Source organism: Dermacentor variabilis, chromosome 5 (assembly GCF_050947875.1).
Source record: "Dermacentor variabilis isolate Ectoservices chromosome 5, ASM5094787v1, whole genome shotgun sequence".
Taxonomy (NCBI): domain Eukaryota; kingdom Metazoa; phylum Arthropoda; class Arachnida; order Ixodida; family Ixodidae; genus Dermacentor; species Dermacentor variabilis.
The window spans coordinates 39,213,843-39,238,793 of NC_134572.1; the positions used below are offsets into that span (position 1 = coordinate 39,213,843).

General features: G+C 42.6%; 1 protein-coding gene across 2 annotated transcripts in view; it reads left to right on the forward strand.

The window, feature by feature from the left end:
* Window positions 1–24,951, forward strand: part of LOC142582439 (atrial natriuretic peptide receptor 1-like) — a 279,999-nt gene that overhangs the window by 189,631 nt on the left and 65,417 nt on the right. For both annotated transcript variants that reach the window (XR_012828436.1, XM_075692164.1), the window contains exons 4-10: window positions 1,420–1,555; window positions 2,313–2,404; window positions 7,636–7,771; window positions 18,887–18,971; window positions 19,534–19,657; window positions 20,481–20,552; window positions 21,383–21,460. Coding sequence is in view for 1 of the 2 variants with exons in the window: in XM_075692164.1 (XP_075548279.1) it covers window positions 1,420–1,555; window positions 2,313–2,404; window positions 7,636–7,771; window positions 18,887–18,971; window positions 19,534–19,657; window positions 20,481–20,552; window positions 21,383–21,460 (723 nt within the window). In the remaining variant the exon portion in view is untranslated. The remainder of the gene's footprint in view (window positions 1–1,419; window positions 1,556–2,312; window positions 2,405–7,635; window positions 7,772–18,886; window positions 18,972–19,533; window positions 19,658–20,480; window positions 20,553–21,382; window positions 21,461–24,951) is intronic.

Consider the following 24,951-nt stretch of genomic DNA (forward strand, 5'->3'; position numbering starts at 1 on the left):
TAGAGAAAACAGAAAATTGTTCTCAATTCGCGCTAGCGTAAATGTGACTCAGTTTATATTCTTGTAAAATGACAGGCTGTAAAATCATGAGCCACACCTATTGCCAGAATCATCGACTTAGAACGATAAATTGGGACAACGGTATAAAGCCAAAGACGAGAACTTTGATCCAACCCTTTCACCTGCTCATCTGTGATTTGTGTTTGGTTTTCCTTCATAGCTGCATTCTACATCGTGCTTCGCAGCTTGTACGTGCGCTGTATGGTGCTAATTTGTATTATTAAAAGTGTGACCTTGAGATTTCCGCTGTAACTTCCAGTTGTTGCCGAAAAGGTCAGCTAGTCTGTGTACTATGATTCACAGAACAATGCAGTATCGACACGGTAGAAAATTATTATGTTGTACAATTCTGAGGGAAAAAAATCGCTTTAGATCAAAATGGGCGGGGGGGGGGGCGGGAGGGGGGGTTCTTGAAAAACTATGCGCAATGTGGAAGAACTATGTTACTGTTTTCCAAAGTGACTTTTGAAGTTAGAGAACTTTCAGAATTTTCATTAATACGAACAAATCACACAGAAACAGCGAACGAACAAGAAGCAAGACAGTTCGCTCACTACCAGGTATCCTTATTTGGGTTCTAGAGGGTAGATGTTAAGAAAGCACGCATAACCGTGAGTAACACAGGAGATGAGCACACTAAACGGCTGATGCATTCAGTTTTGCAGCAGAAGCAGCAATTCACAATGTTCTCTAGTGTATCATCATGCGCTTATTTACATCTCTGTGATGTATCTATTCGCACATATATTACAAAGAAATAACATGAATTCTGTCACGGCAGTAGTTTTAACGGCTATTTTATGGGAATATGAAATGACTTGAGCGCTGCTTCCCAAATGTTCCTTGCAGCGGAACTTTGGCTAGGTCAGTACATAGCCTCTCTGCTTGTTCATTCCTGCAAATTGTCGAAAAAAAGGGAAAGTGTAGGCAGGAAAAGTAGTAGTGAGAAAAATTTGCATCTTTTCAGCGCTGTCCGTGTTACGATAAATATCGCGGGGAAAATTGTTTAATGCTTGCATTGCGCTTGCTACTTTCAGAAGCAGGCAGCTTGGGCAGGTCTTCTGCTTTGCTGGTATCTGCGTGGTCTAATAACCACTATTCAAGGTGTCTTTTCTGGTAATATTGCAGAAGGCACGTGGAAAGCATCCTAACATATTCAGTGCTTCTTTCCAATGCTAATATTACTTGAATTTTTATTAATAGAATACAAACGTTATATGAAGCATTATTACTTTGTCGGCTACTATATCACAAATTGGCACTGCTTTCTAAATGTTTCGACAATTTTCTTTTCCCCCAAATTGTTCCCTGCCTAAGAACCAATCTGATTGTATTTCTTTTCTTTTCTCATTAACTTAGGTGAACCCTTTTGTCTCCGCCTTCTATGAAGCCGTAATTCTTTACGCCCTGGCCATCAACGAAACCATAATCGACGGCATGCCCATCACAAATGGAAGTTACATTACACAAAAAATGTGGAACAGAACATTTGAAGGTACGTACACACCAATTTTCGTCTGTCCAAAAACGTTTTTACGTATTCAATGTATCTCTTACGCATAAACATACTGTGTTCCCTTGGCGACCATGACGTATTTTATTTTGCTATAATAATAAATTATTCCACATGACCAAAGGGACCGCGATTCCTTGCGTTAGCAAAGATTGACGTCCACAGGCAAAAAGTGTTATCCAATTGCCGCCAATCGTTTCATAGTTAGCTGAGTTTCAAGGTTCTTTTACTTCATTCTTATATTCCAAGTTAAATGTTAGGATTTTTTACCGGAAGGTACAAATAAAAGGGGAAAAGAAAGGAAAAGAAAGAAAAGATAAAAATCCAGTAAGTGTGAGCAACCAACGACAGAAGTACGTTCGCCTAATTAACTTTCACATATGAAGCCCTGAATTTGTCTCAGCGTGTTTGTCGATTTCGAGAAAAATAAGAAGAAAGACAAATAGCACCCTTCAACACGACTAGGTGATGCGCTAGGATCAGAGGAGCTTAGGTCGATAATTATGTTTCGACAAATTTGCGAGCTGTCTCGGTGAACCTTTCCGCCGGCATGTCTTCCTACTCGTTTCATACTAATTTGTGATGATTCCATCGACTCGGCACATAGCTCTTTTTTTTTTCATTTTTGCCTTTCGCCAGGCTTAGCCGGCGTCCAGGGACACACATTACGGGCTTTGAAGAAGGTGCGCAAATGGAAAACTTTAAACTGATTGTTATTTCGTTGCTCGGACTTCTCTAGGAATCACGGGCGCAGTGAGAGTGAACGAGAAGGGAGACCGAGACTTGGACTACTCGATCCTGGACATGAACCCAGAGACAGGCCAATATCACGTGAGTGCTTGGTTTGCATATATCAAACAAAATACGATATGTGTAAGCAATATATTTCCTGTGCCTAAATACGGACGTCAGTATTGCCGCTAGGAACAAAGGGCAAAATAAAAAGAAATTGAAATGAAGAGGTTCCTGCACAAATTATTATCTCAGAGAAGACTGAAATAACGCGTATGCGAAACAACATATGCAAAATTTTTTTCAGCAGGGGTGCTGGAATGATCTTATTATTTGTAATTAATTAACGGGCATTGACAGTTCCGTTTTCAATAAGAACGCAGCCACCATGAAAGTAATCACGAAGCGAACACGGGCTAAGCTGGACAATAAGCGCCATATCCTACGAGACACCGCCGATGGCTTGAAGTCATACATCTTCACGGAATTAGTCCGGTACGATAGAATCAAGACATCGGCTCGTGTGTCGTTCAAAAAGAAAACAAAAATTATACAGATCCCACGCACTGCGAGAGCTGATGATTTGCGAAGCATTTTGCAGATGGCTGGTTATCCAGCGTCGCTTTTCCAGTTACCGGATGTACCAGCGCGTTTGTGTAGAGTAATTGCGTGCGTGACGCGAGTCTGTACATGACAACAGAAGCAACACGACGACGATGGATGGTAACGATGGTAATATGATGGGGACGTCATGACGCCAAGTTTCGATTTTACTTCGGCGAAAAAGAAAAGGTTACAACCCGGGCCGATCCCGAAGGAGGTACCGTGTCGCACATCTCCTGCGAGAGGAGTGCAGAATGTGAGCCGAGGCCTAAGCCGCTGCAGCATAGGGGTCTCAAAGTCTTGCCCTGCCTGGAGACCAGAATGAGAAACACTCACACACTTCCACTCATCACGCAGGAAAGAGAGTGGCAAGTCTGCGGCACAATAGAGACTGGAGCACAACGAACTGGTCTCGCTTGTTTTGTGTTAGGTGCCGTGCGCGCCGGTTGCCAGAATTACTTAGTACTCCTTGGCACGAGAGACACACGCCTGCGATCATGACCCCTCGAGTAGGTTACAAAGAAAAAAAAAAGGCGGTGGCCGAACAGCTAGATTATCGGCCAATTGTGCTTGGAGTCATGTAAAGGCATACCAAGACTAAGTCTTTGATTTGTTAATGAAATCGCGGATCAAAAAGTGAATATTGGTATACTTGACGTAGTGAATCGTCGTACATACGTCTCCTGTAGCCACCCTCTTGATGAAGAGTGTAAAGAATTCACAATTCTGCATCAGATACATTCTCATTCCACTGGATGTCGCACAATGACGCAAAAGAGTTGACCATCAAAGACGCAGCGCTTATCTTCATTCTTGCACTGATGGCGGCACTTTCATTTGTCATGTGAAATTGCTAGCCCCGTTTAGACACTTCCCTGTCTTTGAGAACGACGTAACGTGCGATTTACTGTACATAAAAAACTTCAGTGGCTGTTTCTATTTCCTTTTCTGCTAGGAAATATGCGCATAAACAGGGAAAAGCATAAATTCATTGTGCTCTGTTCCAAATCAGGAAAAGAAAAGCATCTTCTCTATAATCTTCTGTATAATCAGAAGCATTTGTACTTAAACGTTCTAGCTGCTTATATTTGTTTCTTTCCTCATTTGCTGTAACCCGCTCCCCTCTTTATTGCCTTTGGCCCTGAGGGTAATAATAAATAAATAAATAAATAAATAAATAAATAAATAAATAAATAAATAGTGAGGTGACACGGCCTCCAATATTTTCTACCCACTCGAAAGAAAAATGGTGAGTCAATCACGGGAAATCAAGAGACCTGTCAGTATTTTTAACGCTGTATCTTTAACAGATATGAAAGCCTGTGCAAGGTCATGTAAACACTTATTGGCCTACAGGGCACCACGAAAGCTCTTGGGAGTGTCGTAATATAACTGCTTGCCCAGAGGCACACGAATATTACATCAACATATTGTGTGGTAGCTTGAAACTTGTCTGTATAGTCACAGTACTGTCTACTTAACAAGGTTCGTGGGATACCGAAATAAATTATCAAAACGACGCGGCAAGAAAGAGAAAGTTAAAGGAACTGGCAGATTGAAGTAAGAAAACAGGTGCCAGTTATGCAGTATATATATATATATATATATATATATATATATATATATATATATATATATATATATATATATATATATATATATATATATATATATATATATATATATATATATATATATATATATATATCGTCTTTATTGCTGCCTACGCACTGTGGTCTGGCAGTGGCTTCACTTTTGCCGCAAATCAATCCACTCAAGATGGAGGTGTTCCCTCGTGCTGCCTGGAACGCCAAATCGAAGAAACCTTCGTTCTTGTTCGAGACCCGTAATATGCGCATTTCATCCTATAGTTCCATAATGCGTTTTCCTCTTGGCTGTTGCAGGGCTCGATTTCACTTCCCTTTTGACAAAATTTTGATTGTCGCATATAAGTGGAACAAGGCAACTCTAGTTGTAATTCTAAGTTTTGTTTTGTATCTGATGACGAACTTAGGTTGGTCTGTAAAACGAATACAAATAATTAACAAAAAAAATAAAAGCACGAGTGCAATTAATATTCACCTATTTCTGTCTAATTACGTAGCTTTATTTCCTTTTCAGTACTTCTGTTACAAACTGTCGATGCAACTATATACGCTTCAATAGGCACATAGAATAGTCTTTGCGCCAATAAATAGTCTTTCTCAGCCTTTGCATTTCTGTAGCGCAGCTACCCCTGTAAGATTACCACAAGCGCCTATGGCGCTTTATCCCGAATTTATGAAATGCTCCCTGCAAGTTAATAATGCGTTTTGTACCCTTGCCGCTTTTCTCTGAATCCCGTGCGAAAATTTCGCATGCAGATTAAAAGGGACACCAACTTTGTGGCTGTTTTTTGTGGCTTTAATTATATTAACTCTGACGCATTTTTTGTGGCGGCCAGCGCAAAAAAATTTCGCGTTCTCCTTCTCTCGTAGCGGGGGTCGCCACGAACCCAACAACGCAGAGCACAGAAAGCTTAGCTCGTTTTGCAGCCAGGCAACTTCTCCGCTTCGGATGCGATACCCTGGAGGTCCTGCTTTCGTTCTTTGAGAAGGAGAGGCTGCAGTGGGACTGGAGCATGCATAATGCATTCTTAATCTCCGATCAAATTTAGATTGCCGCGCAGCGTGACCGAGGAGCCGGGCCGCGTTTTGTCCTCCTTTTCTTTTTCCTGAAAGCTAGGCCTGTATAAGAACGTGAACTAGCATTGAAAATACAGAACCGTTTTGAACGCTTTTTCTTGGATATTCTTTTAAAAACTTTAGAAAAGCCAGCTTCGACGCACGCCATATCTGTGATATTTCTCTGGGCTGGGAAGTGCCACGTTCCAAGTTCTTGGTCACACTTGCTGTTTGACTTTGCTTTGAAAGATTCATTCCGATGGAAAAACTTTGGTGCTGAAGAGGAACGATTCTCTCCCCTTCTCTCTCACTTTAATTGTTATTTATTAATAATTTTGCTGTTAGACGCACCCTTAACACACTGCAGCACTTGTTCAAGCGGTAGTATTTATGTCACTTTCACGGAATGGATACTCAATTAGTGACTAGTAGTTTATCAAGCGCTTTTCAGTGGTCGTGGTAAGATTAATGATGTCCCTTGACTTGAACCATAACTTATTTCTCTTAAGTGGGCATCCTTTTAGGTGTTACTTAATTGAAACCTTCAGTGAAGCATTTTGTCAGCTAATAGGGGCTTTACCCGCATAGTGGCAAATTACTAAAACACATGAATAAGGCATTTGATGTGCTTTGCATCTAAACAGCGCCAAACGTATTGTATTCTACGAAACGAAATGTTAGATCGAAAAATACAAGGCCAAGATCATAACGATCTGGCACGTAGAGCAAGACCTTGTATTGCAGCAAGAGTCTGGATAAAATATCTTAAAAGCATAACTTTTTATCCCATTTGTAAAGCTTATTTATGTGCCCACACAGATCGTTAGTAACAGTTTATGTTTAAATCTGAGACTTTTGTTCTAGCCCGCAAAAGTTGCGAGAATTACGCCACTACTCATATATTATCTGCATATAGGGGCATCGTTATATAGTGAATGAATTGCTTTGGCTTTTCTGACAAATTACGTCCGCCTGAGCAGACAATGAATTGTCAGTGACGCGATTTGTGTGGTCTTCTTGGGTTTTAAAAATAGGTGTCGAAGTTTAAAAAAAAACGCCGCAGTTCCGCCCGAAAGGCGAAGAATCGATTGCGATAGGAAATAAGTAGACAGCTTTATGAAGTAAGGATATTAGTTTTACTGCCTGTATAAACTTGTTAAACACATGCATACTAACTAAATTAACAAGCATGGCGTCACGCGCGCAGCAGCAAACATGAACACATCTCACTCGATCACGGCGGAAACTCGCTGTCAAAGTGCTGGAGTGAAGAAGCGGGGAAGCAGCGACGAGCGAATTGACCATTGGGCTGCCTCTCGCAGCAACGCGAACTAAGTCGCGCAAACACAACGGCGGATTCTGCCCCATCGCAGATGGTTTTCAAGATACAGCGGCCCGGGCGGGGTGTAGAACGCACCCCTCCTCTCCACCCTTCCCCCGTAGCTTCGCGCGCGACGGAAGATAACGCGCTTCTTCCGCGTTTTCTTCCGTTGCGTGGACGAAGTTGAGCCCCGATCGCCGGCTCACCCTCACACGCTTTCATTCTCACAAGCAGCATACGGCGCGTAGCGACGGTTCTATCACCCTTGGGCTTAATACGGAACATCACGGTGGCGGCGACGCCGACTGTAGAAGTGCGCCTGGAGTGTCAATATAATTGCTATCGCAATAAAAGAAAAGAACGCTCTACATCAGCTCATAAGTTTTCGTCGGGGCTCATCTGTGACTCGCTATTCTGCATCTGACCAAGTATGCATCCAAAGACCACTACGAGAGAAGAATGTCTACCCAGAACCATTCGCGTCTTCTCTCAAGATCAGAATTCTGTGCATTCATTTTGTCGCAAGTGGGCAGCCACGGTGCCAAATGAGCACCGTAATGCACGATGACAAAGTCATGTTGCTACGAATTATTGTTAGATTTATGTACATAAAAAACGATCCCGAAAAAGCAATAGAAAGAGCAAGCCGGCAACTGTCACAAAGTGTATCAAAGTTACATCCACTTTAGTATGCGAAATAAAGTGAGATTTGCTTCATCATTCAAGACCAATATTTCCGTTAGGTGGTTGCCAACTACTTGGGAATGCGGCACGAGTTCGTGGATGTGCCCAACCGCACCATTCACTGGGCCGGAGGGCGCACCTCGCCTCCTCCCGACGTACCCCGCTGTGGATTCGATGGATCGCAGTGCGCCGACGGTGAGTACAACATCATGATCACTATTTCGCTCTTTCTTGCGCTCTTGCGGTTTCGCCGCGGTGCATAAGTGGCTATAGTGTTGAGATATTAAGCACGAAGTCACCCGTTTGATTTCCTGCCACGGCGGCGTCATTTCGATGCAAAAATGCTTGTGTACCGTGAATTGGGGGCACATAAAAAAAACCAGGTATCAAAACTTAGAATCCCCCATTACCGCGTGCCTCATAATCATATCGTGGCTTTGGCACGTAAAACCCCATAATGAAATGTTTTACTTTGGTAGTTAGAGATCTTGTGTGCTGTTATAAAACGCTAAGTATATGAGGTCTCTGAGCCATAGGGACTGCTCAGTCCGTGTGAGTAGGCTGTCTCTCTCTCTCTCTCTCTCTCTCTCTCTCTCTATATATATATATATATATATATATATATATATATATATATAGTATATATATATATATCTCTATATATATATATATATATATATATATATATATATATATATATATATATATATATATATATATATATATATATATATATATATAGAGAGAGAGAGAGAGAGAGAGAGAGAGAGAGAAGCACAGTCACACGATCACTGCCGGCCAATATCACCGCAGACTGTGTCGTCACCCGCTCACGTGCAGCACAAGCAACACCGATTCAGGCTTCTCTCTCTCTCTCTCTCTCTCTCTTATAAGTACTATTGCACTATTCAATCGTCCTAGCAGTTCTTTCCCTTCTTGTTTAAGAGCGCAACTAGTCCCTGTGCTTTGAATTTCTATCTTATTATTTATTATAGTAGCAGAGGCTACTTCGTGGACGCGATGCCCACATCGCACCAAAGCGCCTTTCGAGGGCGGCAGAAAATTCGGTCGGGTTATGAAATCAGGAAATTTTCAGGCGGGAGTTGGAATCAGTTAGCGCAAGACAGAGGCAATTCGTGGAGTTTATGATGATGATGGTGATGACGATGATGATGACGACGACGACGATGTGCGAATATATATCACAGCTGGTCATCTGTCTTCGTGTAACGGAAACCTACCTTAAAGTGGCCCTGAGCCACTTTTTATCGAAGTGGAGAAACGTACTTGAAGTCAAAATAGAGTATTTCCGAAATACTTTGCCGCGAAAGGTACTTCAATGTGTTCAGCAGAAGCGGAGTTACTGGCAATCAAACGCGACCTGCGCTGTGCTCCGTTCCTTCTTCAGTGCCTTGTTCTGCGAAGGCTACAACGCAGTGGGACGTGCCCACAACGCTCTGCTTTCTGTCCCCGTGGCGCTCACTTTAAATTTCATTTGGGATGTAAACGTATGCACCACGACTTCCGCCTTTGGTGCCTACGACGCGTTAAACATAAGCCAAACGCGGTTGTCCTCAGCGGGCCGCATTGCGCTTAGCTAGTGGACTCAGTGTCTAAGCGGTGGCAGTAGTATCTACGCCATGTAGCCGATCGCAGCTTCATGTAAGCTATCGGCCAATAATAGAAGCCGTCTAAGGGAATGACGAAATAAAGCGTCCGATGGTGAAGTAAAGCGTCTGGAAAAGAGTGAGGACACGGCCTTCTGGTGAAAACAGAGCGTTTGTGACAAATGTGAGTTCGCGACCCGCTTGCGAGTTCCACGACAACAAAACTACGACAACGTACGACAACAAAACTTGGCTGAGATTTGACAGCAGCGTATGCTACCCGCGAACTATGTTATTTCACCAGGCCCGAAGGGTGGTTCAGGGTCCCTTTCAATAGGGCGCACTAAGTATACATGAAAGGCACTGGTTCCTAGAATACCAAACAAATTATATTTCCCAGTTATATTTGTTTATTTTGCTCACCAAGCCCATTTAAATGTTTTCTTACAAGCGTATATTTTTTGGCGAAGATAATATACCTTTGTCAGCGTAACAAATTGAACTTTCTTGCGTTTCCCAGAATTTTTATGTTTACGAGGTATTTGAATGTACTAAGAAATGTGTCGCCGTCCTAATCGAAAGACTTTATTTGTGTTCTTAGTCGATTTGTTTCAGGCAGTGGGATAAGACTACAAAGTACGTAACAGTGTTTCGCACTTAAAGTTGGAATAGCTGTATCAACAGAAACACGACATGAAAGTAGACGGCGACGCGTGAGGCTTCGTAATGCTTACACATGCGAACAGTCTGGCTGGGTAGAGCAGTTGAAGAGAAGTAGAACGCTGGCTATTTCTGCGTCCTCATTTCCCTTCACCACCTTCTATGCGCCCAGTTAGTAATCATTGCAGAAAACATCAGTAGGTTTCCAAAGCGTTAACAAATGTTGAAAGCCTTAATTATCTTCGCTAACAAAGCGGAATTAAAACCAGGGACTTGTCGCCAGATCCGGAAATCGAGCGCGGGAACACGACGGTTTGCAGAAGCGTGAAAGTTTTTCAGCGCTTTTTATACTTCTTTTTTCTTCATGTGTTTTTCTTTGAGGATTCTCTGTCCCTTTTTTCTTCATGTGTTTTTCTTTGAGGATTCTCTGTCCCTGTTTTACACCATCTATGCACAAATGTGCGAAATGTACTGCATGTCCCAGAATTTAATTTTGAAGTAAAAGTGTATCTGCCGACCTTCCCGGGTTTGGCGTAAGTACTAGCAAACAGGCTTAAATAGCCCCTGTTTTCAGACTGAAAAAACAGAGACAGTAACAGCCATTACGGTGCTGCGTAATAAAGCATACATTTGCACAAAAACCTAAAATCTATACCCGACTCATAGCTGCCTCTAAAGAACACTGACCTTTTAGTAAAGCGTCGTATTATATTCAAATTATTCTGTGGTTTACTGGATTGTTTGTCATATTTAGAGATTCGCTATGTGCCCAAGTGTGTGTTGCCTTTATTCGCTCATTCTGGAAAATGAATATGTGGTACTGTGACACGTGGAATACGGCTAATTTACGTGGCGCTAGGACTGTGTCGTCTTTCTCTGTGTATACACCTGTCATCTTCATTTTTACCTATGCATCGTGCATCACCTTCGTCCTCGTGAAATCACTGCGTAGACGTTTTGCACTGTGCATCCGCCTGATTCGACGTTTCAATTTGCATTTTGACATAGCTTGTGAAAAGTGTAGCGCATAAACATAAAAAATTGCATGTGAGTGAGCTCTGACCTTTGTAGTTGATAAACATAACATTGCAGAAATTACAAGTTGCATAGGATGGAAGAGAATTTAACGCATCACCGTTGGATTTAGAGCCTTTATTAAAGCATTTTAATAAACTTTGCTTCACGTACATTTCAACATGTGTGTCATAATATTTAGACTTCTTGTTTCTGCGACAACTCCTTGCAATTATTAGCTATCGAGATTCGAGGCAGAGCAAGAATTTTTAATAACAAAGCTTCAAGGCAGTGGTGGATATGAAAATGTGCCCCGTAATCGCGAGAAGGATTACAATAGATCAAAATAATACTCAATAAGTTTTTCATAAATGGCTCTAGAAGGTATCTTGTAACTGCAAAGTCGAAGTCAGTCAGTACTGAAAGCATAATTTGTTCGCTATAACCGATGTACCTCTCGGATGTTTTGAGAAATAAGTGCTCAAGTTCTGCTGCAAAATGCACTTTGTAACACGTGCATTGCCACTTTCAAGCAATTCACTCAGGCGCCATCCTACGTCAGATGCTTCCACAGGCTTGCGTATCTTTATTTTTCCAATTTTTGCTATAATGGAAGAATCAACACATTTTGTGTGAAGGCTATTTAGTCTTGCCAGTTTATGTATCTCACGTATCTAGCGTGGTCAAGTTTCAGCCGGAGAATGAATAAGGTTGCTATAACAATGTCTAATTAATAATTAATGTACTGTTGTTCAAGGTCATCAACCGCTGCTCTGCGCCAAACATGGTAAAGGGGTCTGTGGATATTTCTTGTTTCCATTGGAGTAGAGGACATTCTATTTGTTTAGCCATATCAGGATAGTTCGATGATGAAGCAGGTATATGACTATTGTGCAGTAATGTTTGAACTATGAAGTTATCGCGGATGTAGGAACTTTCCCTTGCGCATTCACTTACGGCATGCCTGCAAAAAACAAGAAATGATTGAACATCACCTGAAACAACAACAACAACACAAAAAATACTGACGGCCTATGCGTAATCACATAGGATAAACATAACTGCATGGAAATACCAAAACAATTGATAAAGACCTTGGCGGAGTGGAGGATAGCATGTGCTATCAGCTATAGCTCAATGGCTTCTCTGCCCAACAAAAACAATGGATTCTCATATGCATCGATGACCTGCGCTGCCTCAATCCAAACAATGGCGCTTCCTGACAGGGTGACATGTGCCGTGCCTTTTTTGAGGCTTTATTTATCCTTGATAGGACCTCCAACAGTCCCCAAAGCCCTCTTCTGACGGAAGCCTCTCTCATCATGACGCTCAGAAGCGAGGACACCGAAATTGCCCTGCTTGCCACAGGCTAATCTCGGATTAACGTAGCACTCGGATGCTTCCATTAGCCACTCTTCTCCGTTCAAAAGGCCAGCTATCTCCTGAGAAAGGCGCATTTTCGCTAGCTCTCCTTTCCGCGGCCCCGCAAGACGGAAAGAAGTCTAGTGGTCGGTCTGCCCTAGAACAACAGAGAGAGAGTGAAACAGTCAGTTTTAAATATTTTTACTGCTTATGTTTCTTTACTGCATGCTAGCATAAGCAAATGTCAAATGAATTTGATTCCTGTTTTGTCCTGTCGTTTAAAAACGGGATATTGTTACAGTTTATTCTTCTCCCAGTTTTCTACAGCAGTGTCCCTCTTTCTTATCAATATTTTCGCTTAACAGCTACTACATTCAATCTTTACAATGCCTCTGTAGTTAGATAAACATCGGTAGCCTTACTGATACTAATGCATCCAGCACTGGTAATAAGGAAATTTGAACAGATTCATTGCTTATAGTGATGGCCTATTCACTTTAATTTACTGAATCACCATTCTTGACTACTTGATTGCACGGTTTTAAAGCATACGTCATAAAAGGTACCTCGTAGATCGATTAATAGGTTACACAGGCTCCTTGTATACCTTGCGAGGAAGCCAGAAGCCTTCAAGTGCTTGCACGGGAGATCACGCTCTCTCTATGGTGCACTCCAAGCAGCCAGACCAACCGCAGCAATCATCAACACGACCTGCCCTCATTGATGCATCTGTGTATGCCAACTGGACTCCGCCGAAGTGAGGCCACCCTGCTTTATCGCTTATGGCTAGGGGTGGCCTTCACGAAATCCTACTCGTTTCGCATTGGAATGGCCGACAACGCTCTCTGCAATGCCTGTCTTTGCGAGGAGACGCTGGAACACATTCTGTGCGACTGTCCTGAATATAATGTTCAGAGACAGTCCATGGCGTCCGTTCTAGCGCACCTGGACAATAGACCATTGTCAGTTGCAACCATTTTCACATATCGCCGACAGAAGACATCGCAGCTGAAGGCGACGCAGGGACTACTTCGGTTTATGAAGGATACGGGCTTGGACAAGCGGCTGTGACAGTGATGTCGCGTACCGCGCAAGAGTGACGGACTGTAACTGACGATGTATTTGCTGTGTTATGTACTCTCTCTCTCTCTCTCCTCCTCCCATCTTTCATCCCCCCCATCCCGCTCCCATGTGTAGGGTAGCAAACCGGTTACGCTACACTGGTTAACCTCCCTGCCTTCCTTCTCCACTTTTTCCTTCCTTCCTTCCTTGCGAGGAAGTTACAAGGGCCTTAGAAGACATAAAACGAGGAAACGCGGCAGGAGGAGATGGATCAACAGTACATTTAATCGAAGATTTAGGAGACCTCATGCTAGAAAAGCTTGCGGTCCTTTATACGAAATTCCTCAGGACTTCAAGGGTCCCACAGAACTGGAAGAATGCCAACATTATACTAATCCACAGAAAAGGAGACATTAAACAATTGAAAAATTATAGGTCCATTAGGCTACTTCCAGTGTTGTATAAAATATTCACCAAGATGATTTCCATGAGAATCAGGACAACACTTGACTTCAGTCAACAAGGGAACAGGCTGCCTTCAGGAAAGGATACTGCACAATAGAGCACATCCATATAATGTATCAGGTAATCGAGAAATCTGCAGAGTACAATCAGCCTCTCTACATGGCTTTCATAGATAACGAAAAGGCATTTGATTCCGTAGAGATACCAGCAGTCATAGAGGCATTACGTAATCAAGGAGTACAGGAGGCTTACGTAAATATCTTGGAAAATATGTGCAAAGATTCCACAGCTACCCTAATTCTCGACAAGAAAAGTAGGAAGATACCTATAAAGAAAGAGGTCAGACAAGGAGACAATCTCTCCAATACTGTTTACTGCATGATTGGAAGAAGTATTCAAGCTATTAAATTGGGATGGCTTACGAGTAAAGATCAACGGCGAATATCTCAGCAAACTTCGGTTTGCAGATGACATTGTCCTGTTCAGTAACACTGGGGACGAGTTACAACAAATGGTGGAGGACCTTAACAGAGAGAGTTCAAGAGTGGGGTTGAAGATTAATATGCAGAAAACAAAGATAATGATCAATAGCTTGGCAAAGGAACAAGATTTCAGTATCGCCAGTCAGCCTCTAGAGTCTCCGAAGGAATACGTTTACCTAGGTCGATTACTCACAGGGGACAATAACTATGAGGAGGAAATTTATAGAAGAATAGAATTGGGTTGGAGCGCATACGGCCGACATACTCAGATCCTTACTGGAAGCTTGCCATTGTCACTAAAAAGAAAGGTGTATAATCAGTGCGTTTTTCCGGTTCTAACATATGGGGCAGAAACTTGGAGACTGACAAAGCTCGAAAACAAGGTAGGGACTGCACAAACAGCTATGGAGCGAAGAATGATAGGCGTAACGTTAAGAGACAGGAAGAGAGCGGTTTGAATCAGAGAGTAAACGGGCATAACCGATATTCTAATTGACATTAAGAGAAAGATACGCAGCTGGGCAGGGCATGTAATGAGTAGATTACATAACCGGTGGGCCATTAGGGTTACAGAATGGGTACCAAGAGAAAGGAAGCTAAGTCGAAGACTGCATAACACAAGGGGTGGTGATCAAATTAAGAAATTCGCAGGCGCAAGTTGAAATCAGTTAGCGCCGCACAGGGGCTTCGTCCTGCAGTAGACTTAAAATGGGTTGTTGTTGATGATGTCGATGACGATGATGATGACGGTTATTTAGAACACTCTCTGTCAACAATATTTGTCCTTGCTATTAACATAATTTTGTCACATCTACCATGATTTGGATGTGACACTGTTCCAATATTCGTTTCGTAAAAATATGGCACTTAATTGGAAGCTACGACACGTGTTTTTTGACCGGAGGAAGTATTCGATACTGTTTTTGAGCTTAAACAGTCGACTTTCTAAAGAGCAGGGATACGCTTAGGAGGCACTGATACACGGTGTTTAAGATATGACACCAGAACAGCAGAACACCGTTTCTTCTCGATCTTTCGCTGAATTCAGAAAATTATCCAGGACAATCATCATCACGATAACAATGTTGCGGTGGCAGAGAGTTAGGCTGCAGCTTACATGTGTACAGTAATCATTACTTCCCCTCAGATCAGGGGCAGCAGCTCATATTATTCCAGAGTGTTCGTTCGCTTGTCAGCCATCCTGATTTATGGTTGCTGCCTATAATTTCTACAGCACCCGCCGTGGTTGCTCAGTGGCTATGGTGTTGGGCTGCTGAGCACGAGGTCGCGGGATTGAATCCCGGCCACGGCGGCCGCATTTCGATGGGGGCGAGATGCGAAAACACCCGTGTGCTTAGATTTAGGTGCAAGTTAAAGAACCCCAGGTGGTCAAAATTTCCGGAGTCCTCCACTACGGCGTGCCTCATAATCAGAAAGTGGTTTTGGCACGTAAAACCCCAAATATTATTATTATTAATTTCTACAAATTTCCGTGATATTGCCGCCTACATAGGAAGTATTCAACCGCTGTTGTCATAATCAAGATTGAGGATGACACGGGCGAACTGACAGCTTCGTGCTGTATTTTGTTATTCTTTCTCTCTTTCATTTCTTTCTTTCTTTTTTTTTGGGGGGGGCGTATCTTTCGCTGCAGTCTTCACCGTATTTTCAGTTGTCGGGCTCTTTGGTGGGCATAATTCATCATAAGCCACCTCAAACACGTAAATATCATCCCGCTCTCAGTTTCGTTTTAGAGAAACGTTAAATGGAGCAATTTGAGGAAAGCGGATGTTTTTCGGAGCGCAAATTATCATATGAAGAGAGATGGTGCTGCCATCCGCCAAACTCTCTCAGTTACTTATGTTTTAGCGCTGTCTTGCTATGTGTGACATGTCCTGAATCCTGAAATGGTACTTTGGCCGAGGTGCTGTTTCTTGGAAACATCACAGAATCTACAGTGACAGGAGCAAGCAAAATATTTTCTTGCCCTGAATAAGTGTCTGCTGCCGTTCCGGCGTAATAGCAGAGCTGTATTAGGAGAAATTTCCCCAGGGAGCCCGGCAACGAGCTGTGATTATCCCGTCGCTCCTCCCATAAAAATCTGGAAGCGAGGGGGCGAGAAGGGTGTCTTGATTGTCGTGCTGCAGGTCTTTCGCGCAGTTCTATTATGCCTCTTGCCACGAATGTAGCGGTAGAACAAAATGCATTACAGGAAAAACTTCTTATGGGTGAAACAACCCTATGTTTAAGCTTCTGCTTCTTCCAGTTTCTCTTGCAACTGAAAGCGAGATAGTCGTGTTTTTTAAGACGATCAGCGAGCCGCATTTCGAGCTGATAGATGGCTCATTATCTTTTTTTGTCTGCTTGACCATTGTCTCTTCCCATCAAGACCTTGTACCAGCGATTAAAAGAACACTCGAATTAAAAAGAGGGTCACCATTATATAAACGCAAGCACGCACATAGAGACATAAAGAAAGAGATACTTATACTGCTAAATCAAGCGCTATAATTGTATAACTTGAATAAAGAACTTGTATAGCGCTATATCTCGACGTCAAAAGGACCAACAAGAACACACGCAACTGATGTTGTGAACTTTGTCTTATCTGGTGTTAATTTCTTGCAACTATATATCACACCTATATAATTGGAAAATAAAGGTGATAGTTCTGTCGCAGTAATAAATTCAACCTTGTTTATTGCATGTTCCTTCACTTGCCTTAAACGAAACGTTATAACCAGTATCATTGATGTAATTCTTCAGAGTATGCCGACACGTGCTACCTTGTGGCGCTGCAAAATCACTTGACAGCTTGCTCACTTTGCGAAAGCACTACACGTTTCAGAAAGCGTATTACCACAGGCGAATTTTTTTCCTAACCTCGAACGAGGGGTGGGGGGAGGCGTCCTAGAACATCAGAACCCCTTTTCTCTGCTTGATCTCTTTAACTTCTTTCGCCTGATCCGATTTCGGTGGTGCCTCATATCTCGTTTCAACTTTGAAAGTGTCGAATTTTCACCGCATGACTGCATGCTATGCGATAGAGAGGGACGAGTTAACGAGGTCTCAGAAATGCTCGCTAAGAAACGGCGTTGAGCTTCCCCTGCCTCCCTTCCCACCTGAATGCTTGCTGCTAGTGCAAGCAGGAAGCGACCTCGTGCTCATTAGGGGAGCAGAATTCTCTGAGCATCGATGGATCACAGAAGGTATGAGGATGCGTAAAACGGCAATAGGATCATACTATCTCCTCCGGCCGCTAGAATCTCTTGGATGGGAAAGGAGGATCGGCCAAGCTGCAAGCGCAGCATAAGGAGCCCCAGCAACGCCTGGATTTCCTGCATTGCGCCGCTGGTTTCTCGGGGTTAATCTCGTTAAGACCTCCTTGCTCCTTCTGAGGGGGCTCTTTGCACTAGCGGTGTTAGGATACTGAACTCAAGGTCATGTATTATGGAGCCTCTCACGGAGCGAAAGTGGAGTTGTGCTCGTCGAGGTGGCAAGCCAAGAAGACTTTGCTCACAGTGCAGCTTCTATTCGGAGAGAGAGAAAGCGCTCCGCGTTCCCAGGCAACAACGTTTTGCGCGGGAACCTGTTGTTCTGTCTCGTTCATTGGAATCTCCTTCTCGCAGAGACGAATTAGAGAAGAAACAGCAGCAAGAAGCACCTGGGAATCAACAGTTTGCCTTTAGAGAGCTAATTAGACACCGCTGTGGTCGCAAATATACAAATTATTTCCATGCTTGGCCCTCTGTGCCTGTATCTATATCTGGGGATCTGGAGCTCGTGACTAAGCCTGGCACGGTCGGTATAAATCTTTGAGGCTCTAAATCAACTTCAGATAGCTTTCTGACAAATCGTCATTCATAGCGTCACCTGGTGCCTCTCTGAAAAACTAAATGCTTGTGTTTTATGTCACTTTATGTTATTAAGTAATTATATATATGTGGTAACAAGAATTCAAGAGCACTGCACAGTGCTCTTGAATTGCAAGACCCTTGAAAAGCAGCCTAATGTTGTGTGTGAGGCGTTGGTACCATTGATAGTGTTAAAAAAGCGTGCTGCTTTCGTTTTAGGAAATCGTTTAGCCAAAAATTCCGGCAGAACCTCATTACACAGTCGTACCTTTGCTCACTTACTCAGTGCTGTTTTGAATAAATGTGCGAATAGAGCATATGATTACACTGCGCTTAGTCATCCCTCACTAAAAAAAAAGGCAGCTATCATGGCCACCCAAGCCGCACAACGTCGCCGTGTGTGGTGAAATGTTGTAAGTGCCAGAACATATATATGTTGCAGTGAAGAAATGGTGTGTAGAACGACTTTAATGCGTGAAGGTCGAGCAGGTGGTTCCCTGAATTCGTCTTTCAAGATGTTAACGCAACTATGAATTTGCGTTCTTGATCTGCGATATTTTTCATTTAAAGTGGAATCCAGACTGTAAACTAGCGTTCCTCCTCCTTTTTGGTTAACACGTACTGTGCACACGCTTCAATACCACTGAGTAAACACGTATTACGAAAGTCCGGAATCTTTGGTAGCCTGATATTCTACAAAAACGTTTTTTTCATGTTATCGATGTGATATGAAGCGTTTCATATAATATGGCATCATTAACTTTCCTCATATGAATGCCCCTTGCCCACTCCCCTTGCTTTCAGAAAGCCAAGGCAAATACATGATCATCACCTCAGTACTTGGAACCCTGATGATCATAGTCTGCCTCGCCTCCTTCTTCGTTTACAGGTAACGAGGAAGAGTGCTATTGATCTCGCTCCTTTGCATAGTTTACTTTTATTCTATTGTAATCATGTTTCGGGTTTCAATATCCCTGATAACAAAAGTGTAATGACTAGTATGCTGTCTATAATTAATGTCTTGCTTGCACAATAACAGTGCGTAATAATCCATGCTGTCATCGTGGGACCAGGCAAGCATGTTCTTGTGTGCCACAAAATTCAACAAAACAGTTCAGTATCATTGGATGTGCTGAAATGTAATGGACATATGACTGTGACTGCTGGCAGTGACATAAGAATTTACACCAGACTATTTATTTTTACATTTTCTACGTTGCCATATAGCATATCTAAGAACCGTATGTGGAATTTAGTTTTGTACGGAACCCCTACTTCATCTTCCTGGAAGAAAAAAAATTGAAGGTAATGTTGTATTTCCTACAACATCTTTGTTACCTCTAAACATCACATGCCGTAACTGCAGTCCGCGATATTGTTCATAACCCTTAGAAGAAACAGTGTTGCTTGTGTCGTTGGTATCAAGCGCGTTCCTTTCTGAAATAATGCAGGCATTTTAAGTTGGAAGCGGAGCTTGCATCCATGACATGGAAAATTCGGTGGGAGGACATCAATCAAACACTCTCCAACAAGCACGGGGCCTTCGGATCAAGAATCAGCTTCGGAAAAGCGGGTGTAAGAATCATTGAATCATTAAAGCAGGAAATATTGCTTCAATATTAAACTGCTTTATTTATCGAACTTAAAAGTGTCTTTCTCCCTATGAACATTGTCACAAAGGCACACCGCGTATCATTCTCACACTGCAGAGAACAATATGAGGCTCAAATTATATAAGGTCAGTTTCTTTTGTTCCAATGTTTTTGGACGAATATCTGAAATAAAATCAAAGGCTAATACATTTATTTGTTAAGTAATCTCCCTGCAGTTGATCGTAGTAGTTTAAAGTTTAGTTCATTGTTTCTTTTTTGGTTTTTTTTTTATAACGCACGGTGCTGTTAAAAAATGTTAGCATTTCTTTCGCGGCTCCTTTATGCTCTGGTCATTTTACCTAGTTTTCAGGCTATGAGGTTGTGGAAGCCTGAAATGGATCAAAATTTATTGGCCTCCGGAGACTGATAGCATAACTAATGTAACATTTTGATCGAATTGCATGCTTCATATATGCAACATGAATTCCAGATAACAGACATTCTGGTGCTTTGCTTGAGCTGAGCCGAAATGCTGTGAAATATGTGTGAGTCAAATCTGTACCTTAATTTCTGTAAGAGCCGACATGAACCGGCGTCTTTCATTTAGTCCAGAAGTTCTGAACATTTCCAAGTTCTTGCAATGGCATTATTCTGGCAATTCCTATGATATTTCTCTCAAGAACATTGTTTTCATTTCAAGAAGAAAACGCATGTTGAAAGTAAGAACTGAATTCTATGAACTCAACTTCAGTAATGTTCATGGGCATATTTCATAGTGAAAAAACATTAATGTTTATGTTATGCAGAGCAGCACGTCGTCAGAAACGCTGGCACTGCGAAATGACAGACAGATGTTCATTCGAACTGCCTACTACAAAGTAAGTACTATCACTTTATTAATGAATCTCATGTAGTAAAATTGGAACGCAAATAAACCCGACGCGATAGATCGTTACTTCGAAGGCGATTTTTTTTTAATCCATCAACCTTCAAACCTGAGCTGTACTTGTCATGCCGATTTTCACGAATATCGCCAAGGACGAGACCTACTCGTTCACATTATCGAGTTCCCTGCTTTATGCTACGTGAACGAGCCATGCGTGTCTGCTTAATCATCGCCTACTGCCGAGTTTGGGCGCTCGTGCACATTATTGTGTAATTTACGTTTGTTTTGCTGCAGTGTGTTGAGGAAATTTAACTGAATGCTTTTCTGTATTGTGGGAAGAAGTGTTTTTATGAAAGCACGATTTCTCATTGAATATTTTTCAAGGAGCAAAACTAAGAGGCATATATTAAATATTTTTTCACTAAGCAAGCTGCGGGCAATACCTCGTGGAATTGAAAAATAATTTGGGAATTTCTCACAGTTCTCTGGAAAAAATTTTGAGAGTAAAAAAAATTAAGCACAAACGGTCAAGGCCCACCCTCTAATGCCTTACAGCAAATGCCATTTTCTAATATATTTGTGTGCATATCAGACACAGTCAACGTTTCATTAGATGGATCGAATCAGTGACGCAATGCGAATTAACGCCAGAAATGTTAATATTTTGCCACAGTCTCAATCTATTTCTTGACAACCATGTCAGCAATACGTGTAACAAGGCAAGTTAAGGGCTAAAGTAAATAAATAAAAATACAGCTTCTTTGCAATACACAGCCAAATAACGTCTACTTTGCATTTACTGAAACTGAATTGTTTACTCAGGACACCCTCGTGGCAATTAAGCCATTGAACAAGGCAAGGATAGACATCACCAGATCCCTTCTTCTGGAGCTGAAATACGTAAGTACTGGAGGAGATCTCAGCTAGAAAGGTGCCGAAGAAAACTTTATATTCTATCCAAGGGACGGTGGCTTCCGGCCTTCAACTTAATTTTTTTTTCGTTCCAAGGGATACCCTTTAACCATTAGAAAATTCAGGTGATTTAGAACCGCGGTTTCACTTTTCGTTTCCTGTTACCGCCATGCGTGTGGAAGGTCTTCACTTACAAGGTTCAGTTGCTTAAATCCCAAACTCACTTTATTCAAATGCTAATGGCTGGGAAGATGGAATTGCAATCCACCACTCTTTAAAGGAAGAAACCAGAAAGAAACGAGCCTGCAGAACTCACACCTCTCTGCTTTTTCACATGTGTGAGGGATTCACATCCAGATTCAAACTCAGACAGCCGTTCCTGCTGCTCGGAAATGCGAGCTAAGGGCTTCTGCTGCAAAGTTATCTTTCCGTTTCTCGGACAGTTTGTGGAATGGGCTTTTCTTGGTGCATTTAATTTCGCCGTTTGTCCGCGGCAACTTGATAAGTGAGTTGAGCTTTTATGTTAAATCTGTTCCTGTGTTCTTTGGGAAGACCATCAAGGCTATTGCTTCCGTTTGCGCTGGCTATGCAAAGGCTCATCTGAGACTTCCTTAGCGAATACAGGAGAGATTGTATGCTCTTGGCGCTTGTTCGGATAGTGCGCAAAGCATTTAGTTCTATGACCGGAATCATTAGGAACTTTTCCTCCCTTACGCGATAGGTTTCTTACCTAGACACAGGTATTTTAGATTGCTTTTGAGCGTGACGGGAGCAAAACCCACATTCTCAGTGCAAATTATGTTGCAAAAACGACATCAAATTGTAATCTGCAGCATGCTAATTTACTTCTTTGCTCAGCTCAACGTGAGCGAAAGGCTTAAATTTTTAGTTACCGCTTAAAATGTGTGTGTTTTAGCTGCTTTTATGTTTTTATATATCATTTGAAGACGTAGTAGTCGAAACGCATGCTGCGACGCAAAATTATAGCCTGATCATAAGGTGTTTTGAGTCGGTGTATAGCAGTAATAATTTCTGAGACATTTTTAAGTATTCTTATCTGAAACTTAAAAAGAAACGCCTCAGAAATACGAATGAAAATAATAATTAGCTATATTTATTATAAGTAGTTAGCGTAAGACGAAGATTTAAGCAAACGAAGTATGCATCTAGTTCCTAGTTCCTTACTTTTGTAAATCAGACAACTCAAAATAAAGTATTGTGAAAATTTGTCGGTGTTCATACTAGTGACAGTGATGCCCAGGTATGCGGGAAAGCACTATTTTCGCAAGTGTGAAAACAGGTAAGTTCCTATTATTAAGTGAGCGTTTGGTTTCCCTTATTACAGCAGGCACGTGGTTTGTTTCTTACAGCATTTTTAAGGCTCGCGAAGCAATGGCTTTCAAGTCAGGTTTAATGCAGAGGCCTCCTGATACTTGATTATTTCGTTCATTCGTGTAGCTTCTCTGCCAAAGCACAGTGATCTAGCGTGCGTTCAACTGGCGCTGGAGCCTTCACATACTTTGTTTAGTTCCTGTAAAGTGCTGTACAGTAATGTCTGGTATATCAGAATGTTGTACAGCACTGAATAAGGGCACTTGCACACGCGGTTTTATAAACATTTAAGAAATTAGACGGCCAGTCAAGCTTCGGTCGAAGGTGGGTCTGAAATCGACTGTGTGCTCTTTTGTGAGTGAAAGCCCCACACGGCGGGAAGGATTGTGCGTAATAATTTGTACAGATGATGACAAACATGATGATGAACAAAAGCTACCTACGGTGGTAAAATTGCATTTGATATAAGTAGAACACTATTATCAAACTAACACGCACTCATGAACATCTACCATTGTTTAGGACATCGTAAAATCAGCCAAGTTGAACAAAGCGCAAGTTTTGTGTCTTTTTATTGAAGTGGTAGGAGCGTTGGAGTTTAGTTTGGACAATAACTCCATTCGAGGTATTATTTCTCCAGACTCAGCGATCTGCTGAAAGTTGTCAAATCTGACAAATAGCGGAAGTTCAGTTGTTATTTCAGACAGTGCATGATGTTGCTAGTATAATAATTCCAAAGTAAATAGATTATAATGCATAGCCAAAGTGTCGATCAAATTGATCGATTTCTATAGGTGGGGAAACGAAAAAGTTGCACTTGGAGAGCAATCGCGGGATAAAGCAATAGCTTTTCTTAAGTGGCGCGCAGTATTAGATTAACCGTACGAGCGCTAATTGCAGACGTCGATTATGTTCAGAGCTGGCATTCAGGCCTTAAGAGATAAGGCAGTGCGGTATACACATGTGATAGTGACTCGCAGTGACATAAGCTTAAATTACCTGAACTGTATTTAATTTTCTAACTCTTCATACAAACTTTACTTACTGTTAAGTGACCGCCTCCTCTTAAATCATGAACACTCACAGTTTTCATGAGGCATCGCAGATATTGCCGCCATTTATTGTTCTCAGACAAAAACTGGAGTAGTGCATGAGAGCGCCTCCACTTCGTCTGCTTCGCCTTGCAGCTCTTGTCTTTGCATTTGGCAACTTGAGGATGCATACATTTGACTCTCTAGTCGACACTCAATAAGGATATTTAGAGCTGGGCGACTTCTCCTAAATTAGGTGAAAGCGACCAACCTGTCCCCGCACAACTTTACCCGAGAGTGTACGCAACGCGAAGGTGAAGCGGCTGCGGAGTGTGGTCCATTTGCACAAAGAAAAGGCCGAGCACGACGCAGTGAGAGGCACAGTGGTGACGGGAAGACGAAGCTGCGGGTCCGAGATTGGGAAGACGACACGCAACGCGCGGTCTTCGATGCGATCGATCGGCACCAAAGGCTCGCGGATCTCAATTTTCTTGCGGTGGCTGAGAGGAGGAGTTCCGCGTGCTTCTTCAGATTGAGTCCGGCGTCTGACGCGGGCGGGGGCGGCAGGCTCCACTTTGTATGGAGATGGCGGGTTGCCGTCGAAAGAGAAGTGATGCTGAAAGAAGGATTGCGCGTCTCTCTGTTTGTGGCGAGGGCTGGAGCGAAGACGGTGAAGGTAGCGGGCGAACGACGACGGAGGTAGACGGCATTGCCGACGAACTACGATGAAAGAAGCACGCAGGAAAGCGAGGATCCTTTCACCAGAGTCAAAGGGCGTGGAGCTATCGTTGTGTTCTGTATGGCAGCGCCATAAATGGAAATTACTCGCCTGTCAATCTCACGGATGGCGCTCGGTGGGATGCCTCAGGAGCGGAGGGTTCTGATTGCTGCGGTTCGTTCGCTCGGGCCCAACCCGCTCTATTTTGTCTTCGTCGTGGGGCTCACCTTCGATTTACAGGAGCCAGTCACCACTTCGCTCCATTCGCATCGACGTCTGCGCTCCGTTCTTTGTTATTTGGCTGAAATTGCGGTCCTCGGGGCACCGAGGCGAAGCCGCAATTGGATATAATGCTCCCAAGAAGCCTTGATCTGTTCTTGTTATCTGATAAAGGCGTG